Genomic DNA, 18,862 nt, shown 5'->3' with positions numbered 1-18,862 from the left:
AATGAATGAATGAATGAATGAATCCTTGAGTCCTCAGAGCTTAGCACGGGTAAGCACACACATTCCCAACGAGTATTTGCTGGATTGACAAGAATTGAAGAAAACACAGGCCATGAGGAGGAGCCATGGGGGCAGGTGAGGGCTGGTGGCAGGCCACCTGAGGGGTCTTTGTTACCCCAGACCTGTATTTGTCTGTTTTCAATTTTTATTGAGCTAATATACAGGGAGAAATACTAAGAGTGCGGCTTGATGGTTGTATGTCCACATCCGTGTAACTACCACCCAGATCAAGGTACAGACACCATGTTCACCCTCCTGGAGGTTCCCTCTCGCCCCATGCCCTGGCAGCCAACCCTCACACAGGGAGCCACATGGCTGACCTCCATCATCCTAGATTAGTTCTGCCTGCATTTGAACTTGATATGAATGGAAGCATACAGTAGGATCTGACTGCTTTTCTATCTGCCTTTTGTGAGCCGGGAGTCACCACGTGAATGCCAACAATCGCAGTCTGGGTGTGAAAGCCTGCTGACAGGTGGCATCCCCTGTAAGACGTGGGTTCCGGGGGCTTGAAGTGCACACTTACTGCCTCCGTGAAGGAGCTGTCTTGAGCAGAACAATTTTCACCTTCTTTGATGAGAGCACCCCATCTTAAGAGCCGCCCTCGGTCTGACAGCTGAATCTTTCCTTTCCAGGCTGCATGAGTCAGCCCCAGGGCCCGGCATCGTGCTCTGTTCTGGTCACGATGCTGTGCCCACCTCTTCCCAGAAGCCTGCCGTGCCAGCCCGGCCCACAGCCAGCGTCTGGCAACCCCTGGGCTGTGCCTATGGGGTGGGTATTGCTCTGTCTTCACACCCAGCCCTCCGCCCCCATCACCCCCGCCCCCAGTGTCCGTGTGGCCCCTGGGTTCCGGAACCTGCACTACCCCACAGCCTCTCCTCAGGGAGCCTGAGGCTGCCTCTCTCCCCAGCGTGCAGCGGGCACGGGAGGTGTCAGCAGCTGGCTGCAGAAAAAGCTGGGGGCGGGTTTTGGAGTCGAGACTGGGGCTCAGCTGCTGGCTGTGTCCCAGGCGGGTAAGCCTGCCCTAGTCTCCCCACTGCCCACACAGGAAGTGTTACCCTCGCTACGGTGCACGGATGAAACAAACTGTGCAAAGCGCCTGCACGTAAGAGATATTCAGATATCATAGCTGCCACTGTTACAGCCCAGGGACGAGGAGGGTGAACCTGGAGCTAGACTGCGTGGGTCTGAATCCTGATCTCAACACGTGTGGGCTCTGGGGCCTCGGGCAGGTTGCTTAACCTCTCTGTGCCTCAGTTTCCCCATGTATACAACGGATGTAGTGATAGTACCTCACTCATGGGGGGCTGAGGATTAACTAAGTCAGTCCATCTAGCTATCTAGCCGTCTATCTAGCTACCTGGCGCCTGGGACAGTTCCTGGCACATAGTAAAGGCCGTGTAGGTAACAGCTCAAACTATAACGAACAGTTTGACAAATAATTAAATAGTAATAAATCATGGCTGTTATTAGGATGACATAACATGTGGAAAGTTCCTGAGATAATACATGTCATGCTTGGTACACGATGAGTGCTCACCAGATAACCCTTCGTGCTTTGGGTCCTACAGGGAGAAGTGGGCGGGAGGGTGTGGGATGGATAAACAGGTAACCGGGTCGGGGGAAGAGGGCGCCGTGAGGGCTGAGCAGGGCTGGCCCGGCCACCTTCTGCTCGTGGGCAACTCGATGCCCCACCTCTGATAAGGAGAGGGTCTCCTCCGGGTCTCTGGACCCCTGCCCCTCCCAGAGCCCTTTGCACCGGCAGGCACGCCCCAAAGGCTTGTTGACTGAAAGCCAGAAATGAGCTAGAGAAAGCACCCAGGTTTAAAAGCAAAAAGCAAGAAAACCAGGTAGATTTCCTTCCCGATCCTCCGGAGATGGGGAGACCAAAGGCGGGCATAAACACCACTTCCGAGAAGATGATGGGCTTTCAAGGCTGAAGGTGAGTGCTTTGTTTTCAGCTCCAGGAAAGATTGAACAAGAAGGAACAGACATCACCATTAAAGGCACAGAGATTCTGATGAGATTCGAGAAACAACTTTCTGGTTTAAGTATTGGCCATCTCAGGCACAGACGCCAGATGTGGACCTCGCTGGTGCTTTTATCTTAACCACAACTGCCGCTAATGGCTAAAAGCAGCATTAATGAGCAACAAGGACCATTAACCTGGCAATGAGGACTCCTGAAAGCTGATACCCCAGCATCCACTGGCATTTGACCTGTCACCTGACTCACAGGCAAAGAGCAGGGTGTGGTTACAGCAGCGGTACAGGTCACAGTGGAAACTGACTTTCTTCCGATATCCACCAGGCACAGATCTTTTCTAAAGAATTTACACAAATGGAATTGGCAATGGAAAAATTCTGAGACGGAAGAATCCTCTATTTTAAAGCATTTGAGGATTTTTTGGTGCAACGGAGCGTGCTTAAACTTGCCACAGGGTGGTTTTTCAGGGAAAAAAAAAAAGCAAGCATCTTCTGTCCAAACTTCATTGGATTCATATTTTAAGAAACCTTGGCCAGTCTGGCTCAGGCGGAAAAATTCCCCCAAAGGAAGATTTCATGGCCAAGCTTTTATATTAAGTACTTGGTTTTACATATGTGATAAAAGTTTGTGAGAGCACATATCTGGGTTTTATTTGCTTTTCACTTACTGTTGCAGTCACTTTGGGCACTTTTATTACGTGAGATGGATGTCTAAGAATGGAAACCCAATGTGTAAATTGTGCTTACAGGAAATAAAGATTTGATGGTGGATGGCTCGAAAAGGCTTTCATCCAGCAATCAATTTTGTTATGTCAGGGGCGACCTGAAATAAAACACTGACAAAAGGTGACTGGGCGTGATGCCTGGGGCATGTTCCTGGATGCAGTTAAGCAGACAGAGAGCAGACACCATGGATGCTGAATGAACATACTGAGCCATTCACCTGTCTGCGGGCTGGAGACTGGCCCTGGTGCTTTTTAAAATTAAATATCAGGTTCATGTATTACCCCCCCCCAAACAGGGTAGAAAATTAGAAAAAGAAAGAAGGAGATAAGATAAACCACTCAGACTTCCCATGACCATCATTAAGAAAAACCATTTTGGTGAATTTTTTCCCAGTATTTTTTTCAGGCCTCTGAGAACAGCCATAGCCATATTCACATCTATTTTGTACCAGATAACCTTTAGAGGTTTCACATCCGTGGGTTTCTGACTCACTCAATTTGCTATTTAATAGAATTCTCCTCAGGTTTAATAACCCTCCTAATAATCGCAGAGTTAAAAGAATACATTTTTATCTAGTAAATTTCTCAAGAACTTTCAAAAAACTGCCTTGAACAGGAAGGAAGAGAAGGCTTCTGTGCTTTAAATATGGCAGACTAGAAAGGAAAAGGGAAGAAATCATCAGAAACGCAAGTTAGAAAGAAAGAAACAGAAGGCGGGGCGGGGAGAACTGGGGGATGGGCGGGAACAAAGGATCTGGGTTTCGGAGGAGGGGGTGATGGTGGGGACAGTGGGGAAGGAGGCAACCCAAACAAGGACCCTGGGGACACGTCACAAACAGCCACTGCGTGGGAAGAGGGGCTGACCAGCGTGAAGGTGGGGGACAGGCCAGGGGCCCGCAGGCAGCGCCCCGAGAGCCGGATCGCCAGGACCGCGGCCACGGGCCACAGGGGCGGCCGAGGCAGGAGAAGGAAGCCCCTCCCAATGGTTAAGCCGGTGCGGCCTCTCCACCCCCCAGGCGTCTGGCCTCGACTCGCACGCAGGAATCCGTGGGCAGAAAGATAACAAAAGCTATTTTTCATGCAAGAGGAGTTGGACATCAGGGGAAATCAGAGCCCCTTTGTACGATATGCCAAACTGCTGAAGCGAGCAAATGTCTCAGGCGAGGGCTCAGATGCGAGCCGGTAACGGCACGCTGGCCCCCGGGAGCCAGCGTCAATGTGCGCTTGTTATCAGCGGCGGAAGCAAGCCTGGGGCACCCTCCCCCCACTGCGCGGCCAGACGAGTTGGTGACACGGCCTTGGCTGGACTGTCCGGCCCCTGGAAGGAAGCCTGGGTGTCCTGAGATGTCCTCGGGGAGTCCCATTCCCCTCCCAACTCGCGGTGTGGTCCTTGAGACCCACCCTCACGGTGGGCCTTCCCGTAGCCCCAGGCACAGGGCAGCCTCTGGGCCGTCAGGCATGTGTTCCAGCCCCAGGCCCAGCACCAACAGCTCACCTCGGCCCCACCCCCACCCCCGCAAGCAAATCTGCACGGGAGGTGTTGCTAACGTACCCGTTTTGCGGAGAAAGCAACTGAGGCTCAGAGACGGTGCAACAGCCGGTAGGAAGGCCATTGGGAGGTAGAACCTGGACTCAAAGCCCGACGCACCCGGGCTCCGGGCCCTCCGCCCCACGTCCACCAGACGTCCTCCAAGACGCCACTCATAAGCGCTGCTGTGTATTTCGCGCCTATGGCGAAGCAGGCGTACGCAGAGCGCCGTGAGTGTTTTCCACTTGATCCTCCGGACGACCCTAAGAGACAGGCCTTAGCGGAACCCCTGGGAGCAGGCCCTGACATCCGGATGTGTTCTGAGGCTCTGTCCTCACTTTGCCGCCTCTTCTCCCGGGGCTTCCCCAGCACCCGACAGTAAGCTCCCCAAGGCCTTTCTGTACCCACAGTGTCCAGCACGAAGCCAGGCACTCAGCAGGTGCCCCATAAACGCTAACAAGGTGCTCTCCAATCTCCAAGGCAGCCCCGGCCCTGCGTACTGTTTGCGGGGGCCCTTGGAGGAAACAAGAGAGAGGTGGTTCCAGTAACACCCCCCTGCCCCCCACCCCAGCCGCCAACTTCTGTGCAAACCCAGGACCCTCCAGCATCACTCCCTCCAGTCCCAGCTTCCCCGGCCCACCCTTCCTCCAATCAAAGTCTTCTCTCCTCTCGGGACAGAACAGGACACCCAGGCCTGGCTATGGAATTTTGGGGGGGTCCAGTGCAAAATGAAAATGGGGGTCCTCTCGTTCAAAAATCATTAAGAATTTCAAGATGGCGACAGCAGAGCGTGAAATGACGCAAAGGTGCACGAATACAGCCCTGGTGACACCAATCATTCTATATCCTTTGCACGTGACCCATTATTAGGGTCTGGGTTTTTTTGTTTGTTTTTTAACATCTTTATTGGAGTATAATTGCTTTACCATGTTGTGTTAGTTTCTGCTGTATAACAAAGTGAATCAGCTATTCGTATACATATATCCCCATATCTCCTCCCTCTTGCATCTCCCTCCCACCCTCCCTATCCCACCCCTCTAGGTGGTCACAAAGCACCGAGCTGATCTCCCTGTGCTATGCACCTGCTTCCCACTAGCTATCTAGTTTACATTTGGTAGTGTATGTATGTCCATGCCACTCTCTCACTTCGTCCCAGCTTACCCTTCCCCCTCCCTGTGTCCTCAAGTCCATTCTCTACGTCTGCGTCTTTATTCCTGTCCTAGGGTTTGGGTTTTTCTAGGGCAGTCTTGATTTAAAATTTTCTGGATCGTTCTCCCTTCCACTCCACCATCTCCTCACCAAATCTAAGAATGCCAACATTTCAGGATCTCAGTAACACTTCCTACATCATATACAACAACATGAGAGAATCTGTCCTCTGCTCTTTTGTCTAGAACTTTGGTTCAGACAATACAAATGCCCCAGTGCCATTGGTCCCATCAGGGAACCGAGACACTGGGGTCAACAGTCACAGCCTGACCTCTCATCACAAGGGGAGCTGTTTCCATCCATCAAGCAGGTGACTGCCATGTCCCTGTGTCCAGGCCAGCCCCGCCTCCACCCTGCAGAGGGGGGGCCCTCAGCCTTGTGCACTCAGCCTATCTGAAGCCGAGGAGTCTCCTGTTCCCCCACTTCAGGGCACTCCTCTTTGGTTGTGTCTTGGGGATTGGCTCCATCGGCTGGGGGTGTCTACCGCTGTATCTCCGTTTTACAGATGAGAAAACAGAGGCTCAGAGAAGCCAAGGAATCTGCCCAAGGTCACAGAGCTAACACAGGGCAGAGCAGGATTCAAACGCAGATCTCGTTGACTCCCCTGCCACACACCCAGCCCCTGTCCCATTAACCATCACGCAGACTTAGTTCAGAGATCACCTGACCTGACTCTTCTGTACAGTGAAGCCCCTGGTGGGAGGTGTCAGAGGTGTGTGGGGCTAGATCTGTGGAGCTTCGCAGATCAGGGAAGGAGCCTGACTTTATCCCAAGTGGGATGTGGCCCCATTGACGGCCATCGAGCTAGGGAATGACGTGATCTGATTTCCATTTTTCCAAGCTCTTTCTGGCTGTGTGTGAAGAAGGGCTAGCATGGGGGTGGACGGGAGGGAGGGGCGGGAAGACAGGTCAGGACACTCCTTGGGGCATCCAGGCAAGACATGACAGCGGCTGGGAGCCAGGTGGAGGGAAAGCTGTGGGTAGGTCTGGGCGGTCTGTAAGGAATCCCAAGGGGCTGTCGCAGGAAAGGTGTTTTTTCTCATCTCTGCGGTGGCCAGCTCTGGGATGAGCACAAAGCAGGTCATCAGTGTGTCCTGAGCACGAATGATCAAGTGGCGGGGAGAGGGGACCGGCTGATTCTCTGGAGGTGAGAACAAGCCAGCAGCAGTGCATCCGACGGGACGGGTGAGGCTGCCACCAGCATGCGGGTCCTCGCTGAGGTGTCGGGGTGAAAAGAGGCCAAGCCAAGTGTTTCCAAGAAAATGAGCCCGAAATCCTGTACCCTCTGCAGCACCTCTGTGGCAGCACAGCCACCGTGCTTTTCACAGCACTTGCCCAAGTACCCTCTCATTGGGTATTCGCACAACCCTGGGAGGGCACAGGAGGATGGAGGGAAGAGGGGGAAAGAGGGAGACAGAGGTAGAGAGGAGGGAGGATGGAGGGAGGGATGAGAGACGGATGAAGGGAAAGACAGGTGTCATTTGCCCATTTGACAACCAAGCAATCAAAGGCTCTAGGAGGTTAAGGGATACCCAGAAGACTGTCTGGATGTTAGTCACAGAACCAGAACCAGGCACAGGTCTCCCGACTCCTGCCCCAAGGTTTCCACACCCGGCACCCTCTCCTCCTTTATCACAGCCCTGATCCCGCAACACTGGAGGTCACAGCTGTAGCCCCGGTGCCTGCCAGGAAGTGGGATGGGGGGAAGCGCTCTGGGCGCTGCCTTGGTGCTAGGCCCTTCGACTCTTAATTGAGAGCCCTCTGGTTCTGATTTTACGGCTCGCAGAAGCCATTCAGCGTGGTTTTGCCTCTGAGAGGTGATGAAAGAACACCATATTCTACAGTGGCCTGAACATCCCCGGGGACACTCAGCTTCCTCCATTCCCAGACCCTGGAGGCCAGTGAGCTGACCTGGGGCCCCACTCAGCTCAGCTGCAAAGGTGGGGTGACTTATTTTTTCAGGGAAAACTTCCAAGTTTCAGGAAATATGGAAATAAGGGGAAGGCAATCACACCTTGAATATCTACAAGATGCCAGGCGCCGTGAGGGCTATTTTGCACGCATTTTCTCATAAAACCTTTACAACAATCCCAGGGGTTGATTCAGTGATGCCTCTATTTTACAGTGAAGGAACCGCAGTTCAGAGAGGTTAGCTAATTTATCTGAGACACACAGCTGACTAATGGCAGAGCCTGAACTCAAACCCAGGTCCATGTGGCTTCAGTGCCAGCCACCTGACACTGCCACTTCCATGTGGACTAACAGAGGTTGGAAAAAGTGAGCTGAGACAAGCGCGCAGCCCCTGTCTGTCTCCCCAGGGCCAGGAGGTGACAGGCTGATGGCGGGTGAGCTAGGGAGGCTAACAATTTTTAATAATTTGTTTTCCTTCCAGGCTCTGGAGCTGGGCTTGAGTCCAGAAACTCCCCTGGGCCTCTGAGCACTCTCTTTTGTAAATGGGGCAATGGCGGGGCAAGGGGTTGTAGCGGGGTGGGGGGAGGACACATAAACGGCACTTGCTGGGCACCTCTGCCTCCGTGGGCTTGGTGAGGTACGAGGCACAGAGGGTTGGATGCTGTGACAGTGGGGACCTTGCTTTAGGTCTGCAATCGCGGAGGTGGGGGAGGGGAGTGACGAGTGGGGGAGGGGCGAGAGCGGCTCCAGTTAGAATCCAAAGCCCTTTCAAGCCCGTGGGCAGTTAGGCCTTTTGCAGCTGGCCAGAATGCTCAAGGAGCCCGAAGAAAGAGCTGGGGTTAACTTTACGGAGGACGCTGACTTGAAGGACAGATAGAAGTTTGGGGTGGGTAGATGTGGGGGTGATGGAGAGTTCCTGATGTTTTGGGGAGCAGAAACAGTCAGAGGGCTCTTCTGACCCAAGCACATCTCTGGTTCCAGCATCCCAACAGGGCAGCTCCCCTGCCTCCATCCTGGCTCCAGGGAAGGGGGAGGAGCGGAGGAGGAGGCCTGATGCCAAGGCCAGGCATGGCTAAGTGTGAGGTCACACCCCGCATCCTCCGGCCAGCTGGGAGCCGTGGGTCTCTGAGGGGAGGTACCGTCTGCTTTGCAAAGACCCTGGAGCTTCATTTGGAGGGTTGTCTGGACCCCAGCCCCGTCCCGATGCTCAGGGAGCCCTTGCCATGGGGCAAGGACGGCAGAGAAAGGCCCAGGGGGAGGGAGTCCCTTCGTCCTTCTGTATTTCTTGCTGCTCACCTCGTGCTACGGTGGTTCCTAGTTGCCTGGTCTTCACCCAGGTGCCGGCCCTCAGGGAGGCTGGGTGGGCAGAGCCCTAAGCAGGCAGCCCCAAACCTCCTTCTGCTCCCAGCTCTGTCACTAACCAGCTGTGTGACCTTGAGTAAGTCCCTCTGCCTCTCCAACCTTGGTTTCCTTTGCTGGCAGAGTGGGAGGATCCAGCCACATCTGTAGTGCCCACCCGTGTGGACACCTGCTGGGGCATCACAGGCAGGGTGAGCTGGGTCACCTGCAATTCACGACTCTTAAGAAGGGAATGGAGCCGGGTACCAGTTACATCTGCGGTCGCCTAAAGCAGATGCCTGGTCATCCCCTTAATAGAGATGCTCCCCGACACCCCCTTCCCCCCGAGGTTCCGTGTGTTTTCTCGAAGGAACGAGAAATAAGTGGAGTTCCTTTTAGTTGACGGGAATCAGATCAGCCCTTGCCCTCAAACGAAATGGTACTTCCCTTAGAGCAGCGGTTCTCCATGGGGGGCAATCTTGCCTGGGCCCCCTCCACCATCCAGGAGACTTTTGGCAAAGTCTGGAGACGTCTGTGGTTGTCACAGCTTGGTGAGGCGGGGCTGTAGCTGGCTTCTAGTGGGTAGAGGCCAGAGACGCTGCTAACCTTCTACAACACACAGGGCAGCCCCACAGAAAAAAGGATCCCGTTCCAACTTTCCAAGGTACCGAGGGTGAGAAATCCCGCCCTGCCGTGAGGGCAGCGGTGGTGAACCCACAACACCTGGACGGGTACGAGCTACCGTGGCTCCCCTGAGCTGTGCTCTACGGAACTTTGCAGCACGCTTTTGGCTGTGGGAGGCTGGGCAGTAGTGTGAAAACCTGGGACCCCCACGGGCTCACACTTATATCCTCTCCCAACCCCGCTCCTTCTTCCGTCTTCCCCATGTGGACAGAGCACGGCTGTCTCGCCAGCTACCGAGCCCCGGGTCCAGGCAGTTATGCTCGATCCCTGCCCCCGCCCCAGCCTTCCCCCCACGTCCCCCCATCTCTGCTGCTGCCACTTGGCCTCAGGCTTCCAGTCCGGGCACCTGCAGCAACGCCCACACTGGCCTCCTGGCGGCCTCCCTGCCTCCCCGAATCTCCGTTCTCCAAAGGTAGCCAGCGGACTTTCTGAAAACGTAAATCAGATCCCAACGCCATCCCCTCCCCTCCCCAAGCACAGATCCCTTGTCATAAAAAGCAGATAAAGCAGGGTGCTGACCCTGACCTCGAAGCCTCTCCCAGTCCCTCCACAGGGATGGAGCCCCGCCCCCCCGCCCCCCACCCCCACCCCCACCCCCACCCCGAGCTCCGCCGCCCGCACCAGGTTCTTTCCTGCCTCGGGGCCTCGTCTGCCTCTTCCTCTTCCTGGAAGCGCTCCCTCCGGTCCTTCTCTGACACCTCCTTCATGGCCTCTGACCAATGGCCACCCTCCCCAGCCTCTCCCGGCGCCCCCCGACCCGGCTCTGTTTCCGCCAAAACACTCATCAGTACCTGGAAGCGTCAGCTACCCCATTAGAACTTTGGCTCCAAGAGATCAGGGGCCACGTCCATCCTGCCCACCCCTGTGACTCAGAACCCCACACGTCTGACACAGAGCAGTGCTCCGTGAGCATGAATAAATGAAGGGATGGATGGATGGATGGATGGATGAGGCATGCCCAGCAGGCAGGTGACATATCCTTTACATGTGTGTCTTAGCAGAAATAAGGTTGAGAGTCACTGAACTAATCTCAAAGGCTCTTCCACCTGTAGAACCCGGCTTCCTGTGGGCCACATCAAGGCCACACTGAACCTGGTTCTACCTCAAGGCTGTGGGCAGGGCTCTCTGGGGCTTGTGTGGCTGAAAGACAAAGGTGGGAGGAATGTTCCAGATCAGCCAGGCCCCACTTTCAGATGAGGAGACAGAGGCCCACCAGGCTCTGACACCCTGGATCTCATGACCTGAGGCCCCTTCCTACTCTGCATCTGTTACTACATCCTAGATATCCCCAGAGTCTTGGTCGTCTGAGCAGACTGACACCAGGAGATTTATTTTAAAGAGCTGCTGGTTTCCTACTGAGCCTTTCTGAAGCCCCTGACACGGGGCTCCTCCAAAGCCGGCTCTGCTGCGAGACCATTAAGTCCGGCTGGGGTCCACCAAGATCCCCAGCTTCTCTTCACTAAGTCAGCTGGCTCCAGCTGGGTTTTTCTTGTCAGAAAAGAGAAAAGAGTGAAGAACAGAGGGTGAAGAGACAGAGCAGGACATTAAGGGAAGGTAGACATGAGAAGGGACTGCCAGGGCCCCTTCCTGAATGATGAGGGACTGGGCACCAGCTACAGAGCAGGGACAGACGGACGAGCAGCCCTGTCACAGACTGAACGCTTGCGTCCTCCCCAAATCCATATGTTGAAGCTCTAACCCCCGACGTATTCAGAGGTGGGGCTTTGGGAGGTGACTAGAGAGATGAGGTCATGAGGGTGGGGTCCTCATGATGGGATTAGTGCCCTTACAAGGAGAGAACAGAGAGCTCTCTCCGTCACATGAGGACACAGGGATAAGGTGGCCGTTTGCCAGGAAGCAGCTCTCACCAGCAACCGAATTGCCCAGCACCTTGATCTTGGACTTCCAGCCTCCAGAACTGTAAGAAATAATGTCTGTGGTTTAAGCCATTGAGTCTATCACATTTTGTTATGGCAGCCGAGCTGACTAAGGCAGCCCCCTTACCTGTCCCTTCCCAAATCTGTGTGGTTCAAAGGGCATCCCCTGGCTGGGGGAAAGCTGGGCTTATCTGCTCAGCCTCAACCGTGATCCAGACAGCAGCAGGCATCCCTGACACCCAGGAGCCGTGGCTATCTTAAGCCTCATTTTCTCCACCTATAAAAGGCAGAGAATTGGGCTTCCCTGGTGGCGCAGTGGTTGAGAGTCCGCCTGCCGATGCAGGGGACACGGGTTCATGCCCCAGGTCTGGGAGGATCCCACATGCCGCGGAGCGGCTGGGCCCGTGAGCCATGGCCGCTGAGCCTGCGCGTCCGGAGCCTGGGCTCCGCAACGGGAGAGGCCACAACAGTGAGAGGCCCGCGTACCGAAAAAAATAAAACAAAACAAAACAAAACAAAAAAGGCAGAGAATTAAGATTTACCTTGCAGAGTTGCTGGCAATTATACGAACTAATGTTAAGTCCTGCACGAGGTTGATGTGATGGCTGTTATGAGCAACGCTGGAGGGCAAAGGAGGGCCTGCGGACGAGGGGACCAGCTGATTGGCTAGGTGCTGCGGGAAGGGAGCCTGCTCTCTGCTCGCACCCCCCTGGGCCTGACTGGACAGGCTGCCTGTGAGTTACTGCAAGAGAAAATGAAAGACAGGAAGAGCGCCCAGCCCAGTGCCTGGCCTGGGGCAGGAGGGGAAAGGATGGAATTCAGATCCAAACCTCCCTGAACAGGCCTGTGTCCGGAGTGTGGGGTAAGGCCGAGCTTCCCAGCTGACCGGCTATGAGAGGGTTCCAGATGTGCCAGAAAAGCATGCCCCCCAGGAGCTGGGCAGGGCCTGGGGTGGCTGGTGCCCCGGGGTAGTCACCGATGGCTGTCCTCTCCTCCCCCGCCCCTGGGGTGCAGTGCAAGTACCTTCTCTTCCTCTGGGGGCCGTGGTGTGAATGAAGTTTGGGTACACTCATTGGTGAGAGATGCTGCCCGCGGGGTGGGGGGGGGTAGTGGGAGTGAGCATGATGGGGCAAAGGAGCCTCTCACTCGCAGGGGCCAGGGTCTCCCTACCCGCTCCCCAGTAGGTGCCCAGGACAGAGCTGACACAAAGCAGCAGGCCCGGGGCCACCCCTGGCACTGAGACTGCCATCTCAAGGCTCTGACCGAGCTGCGAGTGTGCTGACGGCAGCTCCGTCTATGGGGGACCTGGGCGGGTGGTGCTGCTGAGGCTGAACTTTGCCAGGACCCTGTACTGTGGGCCCAGAGCACAATGACAGCACAGTGACTGGCTCGCTCGGGGACCCTGGTGTCTGGCAGCCCCTGTGAATGTCTCGAGCTCCCAGTGGGCACAGGGGCTTTGCCGCATAAGCTGCTGCCCTCGGGGCCCAGAGTCTCCCCTTCCCTTCCCGTGTCTACACGAGGTCTCCGGTCCCTGGCACACAGTGCATGCTCCGGAATGCCTGTTTACCTTCTACACCTTGCCTGATTCCAGAATGCGTTAGAGACTGAACAAATGTTGGTGGGTGGTAGCTTTGGTGGAGAAGTCCACAAAGATTTGTTACTCCTTTCCTGTGTCCCCAGCCTTGGGCTGAATGTCACCAAAGATGCAAAGAAAGAAGGAGGTGGGGTTCTAGGAGACGGAGGGGGCAGATGGCTGTTTGTGGTGGGAACAGGCTAGTCCAGAACATGGTAGGAAAAGAGAGACAGACAGACACACAGAGACAGACACACAGAGACAAAGACAGAAACAGAGAGAAGCGAGAAGAGAGTGTGTGTTATGCAATTTGTGTATCAGTTGTACATTCTCACTTCCAAATGCCTTCACGCTGCCGCAAGCCAGCCTCAGAGCTGGGCTCCTCCACTGGATAGGCAAGTACTTGGTTCTATTTTTAATGGGAACCCAGAAGATGTTTGGGAAAGGGCAGGACAGCACGGTGGGCAGAGCTCTGTAGTGAGACAAAGGCTCGACGCTGGCCCTGCAGCCACCTACCTGGGTGCCTCTGGGCAAGTGCCTTGCCCTCTCTGAGCCTCTGTTCCCCACGGTGCAGGTGGAGGTGAAGAGGGCACCCTCTCAGGGCTGTTATGAGCGTGCCGTGCGGTAACGTGCACAAGGCTCTGTGCGCTGGAGGATTTTGACACTTGTCCTATAGAGGGGCAGCGGGGAGACCCGGCTTTGGGGGCGGAAAAGGGTGATGTCAGCCGTGGTGAGTCTGGGAGCAGCAGGCTTCTGCCCACAGCCCTGCCAGCCTGCACGGACACCTTAGGTACACAGAGGGCGGCTCTCCTGACCTCACAACATCATTCCTGTGAAACAGCCAGGGAAATGAATCTGCTGTTTGTGAGATGCCAGCAAACACTTCAGAGTCCCACTGTCACAACTGGTGGGGTTTTTTTGGTTTGGTTTGGTTTGGTTTTTTTTGCGGTACGCGGGCCTCTCACTGCTGTGGCCTCTCCCGTCACGGAGCACAGGCTCCGGACGCGCAGGCTCAGCGGCCATGGCTCACGGGCCCAGTCACTCTGCGGCATGTGGGATCTTCCCGGACCGGGGCACGAACCCGTGTCCCCTGCATCGGCAGGCAGACTCTCAACCACTGAGCCACCAGGGAAGCCCACAACTGTTGTTTTATTAGCTGCCTGCTGCAGTATTTCTTTAGTTTCAGCTTAGAGGTTTGAGCTTTTCATTTTTTCCCATGAAATGCTTTGGGGTACTTTGCTAGAGAGCAGGTGGAAATAATGCATTGTACACACAGAAGCCAATACTGAGGTGACCATGTCCACAGGGAGTGGCCTGGGGTTAATGTGTCGTCCGGGTCTCGGCCTGGACGCTCGCGGGCAGGTGGAGACGTCATAGATGGCAGACGGCCGTCGGACTCTGCGATGTGCTTTTGTGAGATAAGCTGGCAGTTTCCACCCCGGCTGAAGGACTGCCAGGATGATTCTAGAGCACCCCGAGGGATCCTGAGCCAGCTCTCTCAGCCCTGGCTTGGTCCAAGAATGTCCTGGCCCTTGGAAGTGGCCTGGTTTGGCCCCCAGAACCCCTGAGCTCCTTGGGGATGACAGAGGCAGCCCAGTTCTTGGGGTTAAGTCCCCAGATGGCAGCTCCCCACCCTCCCTCCGCCAGCAGAGCCTGCTGCCCAGATCAGCTTGGGGCTCTCTTGATGAGCATCGAGTGCAAACGGCTCAAGGCAGCTGGCAAGATGCTAAGTGCGGCATCAATCCTAATTAGGATAAGAAATTAATAAAGGAGGCATTCGAGCCACTCTGCAGAGGCCAGGCTCGCCGGCATGGAGGAGTGAGTTCCAATTTCGACCGGGAACCTGGAAGGCCTGGGGCCCACATGCGTGGGCTTGGGTGATGACAGGGGCTTCACTTACTGGACCACATATACAGCACCTAGTGGGGCCTGCGAGGTAGAACACGGGGGCCCAGCCACCCTTGTTCTGTGTCTAACTCAGGTGCCGTGGCAGGCAGTGTAATGGGTACATCCTCCAGATGAGAGGAGTAGGTGTTCTTGATCTGAGCATCTGCACACCAAAAATGATGTTTTTGAAAAGAAAAGAGGAGGTTGTGATGGTGGGCCCGCCGGTCCTTTGTGTGGCTGTTTCCCAACCTATTGATTGCACATTCCCGCTCCTGGAAGACTCCACTCAGTCCGGGCAATAAGCTCCAAATTCAAAGGTCAAAGCAGCTTCGTTTGGGAGAGAAAGTGGGGGGCAGAGGGGGGCAGAGGTGGGCAGGATTCCAGATGAGAACAGGCATCATGAGGGTGAGGGAGAAAGGGAGCAAGCGCCACCTCACCTGGCGACCCTGCTTTACAAAGCCTCCTTTCACCCGACCCCAAATACGGCCAGAAGAAGGGCCATCTCTTCCAGAGCTGCCTACCAACCTCCAGGAAGACGCCACCCCGCCGAACTCTTCGCAGGGGCTGGAACTGCAGGAAGGAAGGCTGGGGGTGCGGAAGAACCTCCCCGACCACGGAAGGCGGAGTTGACACACGCGGAAAGGTTACAGAAAAAGGAGGAGGAAACTCTGTCCAAGGATTTTTGAGAGGAAGCCTCCACCAACGTCCCCCACCCCTTTTCCGGTCTGAAAGCCAAGACCAAGCGGCGAACCCGTGCACAGCCTGGAGGGGAACAGACCGCCCGGACAAAGCCACCTGTTAGTCCAAGTTCCGCAGCGGGGCGGGCGGGAGGCACTGAAGTCTGGCGCACGTCGCCACTGGAGGAGTCCGGGTCCCTCCCCCGGAGGGAGCGGTCCCCGCAGTCCGGGGACACCCAGTCCCGGCCCCCAGAGGCATTCCATCCGTACAACACCTAGTGCAGGACCCGGCCGCGCACCTGGAGGGCTCAGCGCCGCGTCCCTCCTGCCGGGACCGGGCGGCCACGCCCCTCCCAGGCAGTTCGCGGTCCGCGGGTCGCCCCTGCGCGCCCCAGTTCTACTGCAGATTCCCGGCCTTGGGACGACGGCGGCGGGCTCGCTGCCCTAGTCGGGGTGGGGGGAGAATTGGTGACCCTCCCCTCCCCTCCCCACCGAGCGGGGAGGAGTGGGCCGGTGGCCCCTGGAGGAGTACGTGGCGGAGCAAGGTCTCGGCAGGCGTCAGGCTCGGGCGACCCGGGTCCCCAGACCCGGTCGGAGCCCAGCCCCCCTCCCACCCCTCGGCCAGGCCTCGAGCGAGCGCGGAGCGGCCCCGGCGCTCCCCGCCCCCGGCCGGCCCCGCCCCAGGATGGCCAGTTCCCATAGCAATCGCGCAGACACCGGTTGCCAAGCAACCTCTCCCCCAGCTCCCTCCCTCCTCGGCCGTCCGCTCCCCCCAACTCTAGCTTCCTCCCGCCCCCTCGCCAGCCTCCGCCTCCCCCGGGGGCGCTGGCGCGGCCCCTCGGGATCGCTCCGGTCTCGGGCTGCGCGCGCGCGCGTGAGTTTCGGTGTGTTTCATTGTGTCTGTGTGAGAGGGGGTGTGCGTGTGCCAGCGGAGAGTTTGTAGGGCCGGTGTGTTGGGGGCGGGGGGCGTCCCCATCGGGAGGGACCACGAGGTGCTGCACAGCTGGCCGCGAGGGGACCCGCCCGCTCGCTCCGGCTCCTTTGTGTCTCGCGCGGAGCCAGGGCCGCGCCCACCCCTTCCCGGCCGGCTCCCCGAGCCGGGTGTGTGCGTGTGCGTGTGCGTGTGTGTGGTGTGTGTGTGTGCGTGCGCCTGGGCGCGCGCGCGCGTGGCGAGGGGGTGCCGGGGCCGGCCGTACCTTCGATGCAGCACACCCGCCACAGCCCCGAGTGGGTGAGGTCGCCGCGGGTGCGGCGGGGCGGGGGCCCGTCGTCCATGGTCAGGTTGGTGCCGTTGCAGATGTACGCGCTGGAGTAGAGCCAGTAGTCGGTGCCGATGGCGATGGCCATGAGCGCGAAGGCGGCGAAGGCTCCGGCCGTGGTCAGCAGCATCTGCAGCCCGCGGTCGCATCGCACCATGGTGGGCGCCTCATGCTCCGCCGCCCGCCGGCCGCCCGCCCGCCCTCCTCGCTCCGCGCGCCGTTCCGGGGGCGCCGGGGCTGGGGGGCCGAGGGCCGGGGGGCGGCGCCGCGCCGGGGCTCGAACTCCGAGGCGCGGCGGCGAGTGCGGGCTGCGCGGGCTGCACGGGCCGCCGGGCGGGCGGGCGGGCGGCGGCGACCGGGGCTCCTCCCTCTTGGCCCGCCCTCCCCGCTCGGCCCGCGCCTCCGCCCCGCGCCCTCCGCGTCGCCGCCGCCGCCGCCGCCGCCGCGCCCCGCGCCTCTCGGCGCCGCCCCTCGAGCCTCGGCCCCCGCCGGGTGTGCGCTCCCCGCTCTTCCTTCTTGCCCGGCCCGGATTTTCTCTCCCTCCGCGCCTCTCCGCTGTCCGCGCTCGCGTGCGCTCCGCTCTCCTCTCCGGTTCGTTCACATTATCAGAGCGCAGGGAGCCAAGGCACGGGTTCCCCAGGAGGATCGAGGGGAGACGGCGTGGCAGCCTCCCCGCTTTCCCAGCCCAGCCCCGGACACCCCGCCTTCCTTACATGGCCCTGGGGGCTCTTTAATATGTGGTGTGCGTGTGTGTGTCCCTCCTTCCCCGTGCATTATCCGCGCCTTTACCTGGTGACGAATGTATAGGCGTGAGCGTGGGAGTGGGAGTGTTCAGGTCAGATTTCCAGAAGCCCCAGATGGGGGTCACAGCTGGGAGACAGGCCAGGCCCCAGCCACTTCCCTCCCCCCACCTAGGTGGCTGCGGGCCACCAGCTCCTGCAGATCCGCCGGCAGGGGCTGCAGGACCCAGACTTTACAGTCGAGGCAGAAGGGAGGTGTCAGCCAGCGGCGCTTTGGGAAGAACACCTGATCCCTGTTTTATGGATGGACGGGGAAACTGTGCTGGCAGCTGCGACGCTCCTCCCCCAGTACATTTCTGATGGTACATGTCTGCCAGTCCAGGAACACCCCACTTGTACTGGATTCAAGCGTCTCCGCCCCCAGCTGGTTCCCTCTCTCTCCCAGCTCCCTCTTCAATGCCTTTATTTCTTTTTCCCTCTCGCTCGACTCGAGCTTAACTGGCTTTCCCTCACCTCCTCCCGTCATTGCCAGACTCTGCCTCAGGCCCTGCTGGCTTCACTTAATTTCCACTGCTTCTGGCACGATCCCAGCCTGGACACGCTCCCTTCTCCGGAGCCAACCGGGCTCCTCCTCCTTTAAGACCCAGCTCAAAACTCTTCCCTCTAGGAGGCTCTCAGAGACCAGCACCTGGATATCCAGCGTGCCTTTACTTCATCCCCTCCCAAGGCTCACATCGCTGGCATCACCGACGGGTGTCTTGCAGGATGCAGCGCTGGACCCCAGGAAAGGAGGTCTACGGAGAGCTGCTTTCTTCTTGCAAGATGCAAATTTCACCTCCTTTTGGCACTTTCCGTGGCCCCTACTACCCAAAGAAAGTTAATTACCCCATGCTGGAATTACTGGTCTCTCTTCCATGAGATTGGGAGCCTTTCCCATACCTGACATATATGGGAAGTGTTTAAGAAACATTTGCTGAGCGAGCAGTGTTTCTTGGCCCCCTGGAAAATGGTACTCTGATTGGGGAAAATAGAGCCTGTAAATAAGAGGGGGGAAATTCCAAGATAATATAGCTGCATTAATTACAACTTGTTGGCCCCTTCTCCTGCCTTTGGGGTGTTTGTTCTGCTTCTTCCAAGTCTCAAAGGACAAGAGCCATCATGTGTATTTCACTGTCACCCACCCACCACCTGGTCCCAGGTTCTGCACACAGCAGGTACCCAGCGTGTGTCTGAAGGTGTGCACCAGGTGTGAGACCACTCACTCTGGCCCAGAACAGGGCTGCCTACCTCTGCCCCTAATATCCACGAGGGTAAATTCTGGGTTCTGTTCTCAGAAGCTCCCAGAAAGGTGGATCTCAAGCTTCTCTTTTCTTCTTCTTCTTTCTCTTCTTTTTTTAAAAAAGCAGCAA

At 57.3% G+C, this 18,862-nt stretch overlaps 1 protein-coding gene across 1 annotated transcript in view; it reads right to left on the bottom strand.

Moving 5' to 3' along the window:
* CACNG4 (calcium voltage-gated channel auxiliary subunit gamma 4) overlaps window positions 1–16,870 on the bottom strand; it is a 55,690-nt gene extending 38,820 nt beyond the window's left edge. Inside the window, exon 1 of the mRNA XM_060082074.1 lies at window positions 16,651–16,870. Within this exon, the coding sequence (XP_059938057.1) occupies window positions 16,651–16,870 (220 nt within the window). The remainder of the gene's footprint in view (window positions 1–16,650) is intronic.
* Window positions 16,871–18,862: the final 1,992 nt, after the last annotated feature.

This window comes from Mesoplodon densirostris, chromosome 18 (assembly GCF_025265405.1).
Source record: "Mesoplodon densirostris isolate mMesDen1 chromosome 18, mMesDen1 primary haplotype, whole genome shotgun sequence".
In the NCBI taxonomy this organism is placed as follows: Eukaryota; Metazoa; Chordata; class Mammalia; order Artiodactyla; family Ziphiidae; genus Mesoplodon; species Mesoplodon densirostris.
Note: the sequence above shows the minus strand (reverse complement) of the source record. Positions and strands in the feature narration are given on the sequence as shown.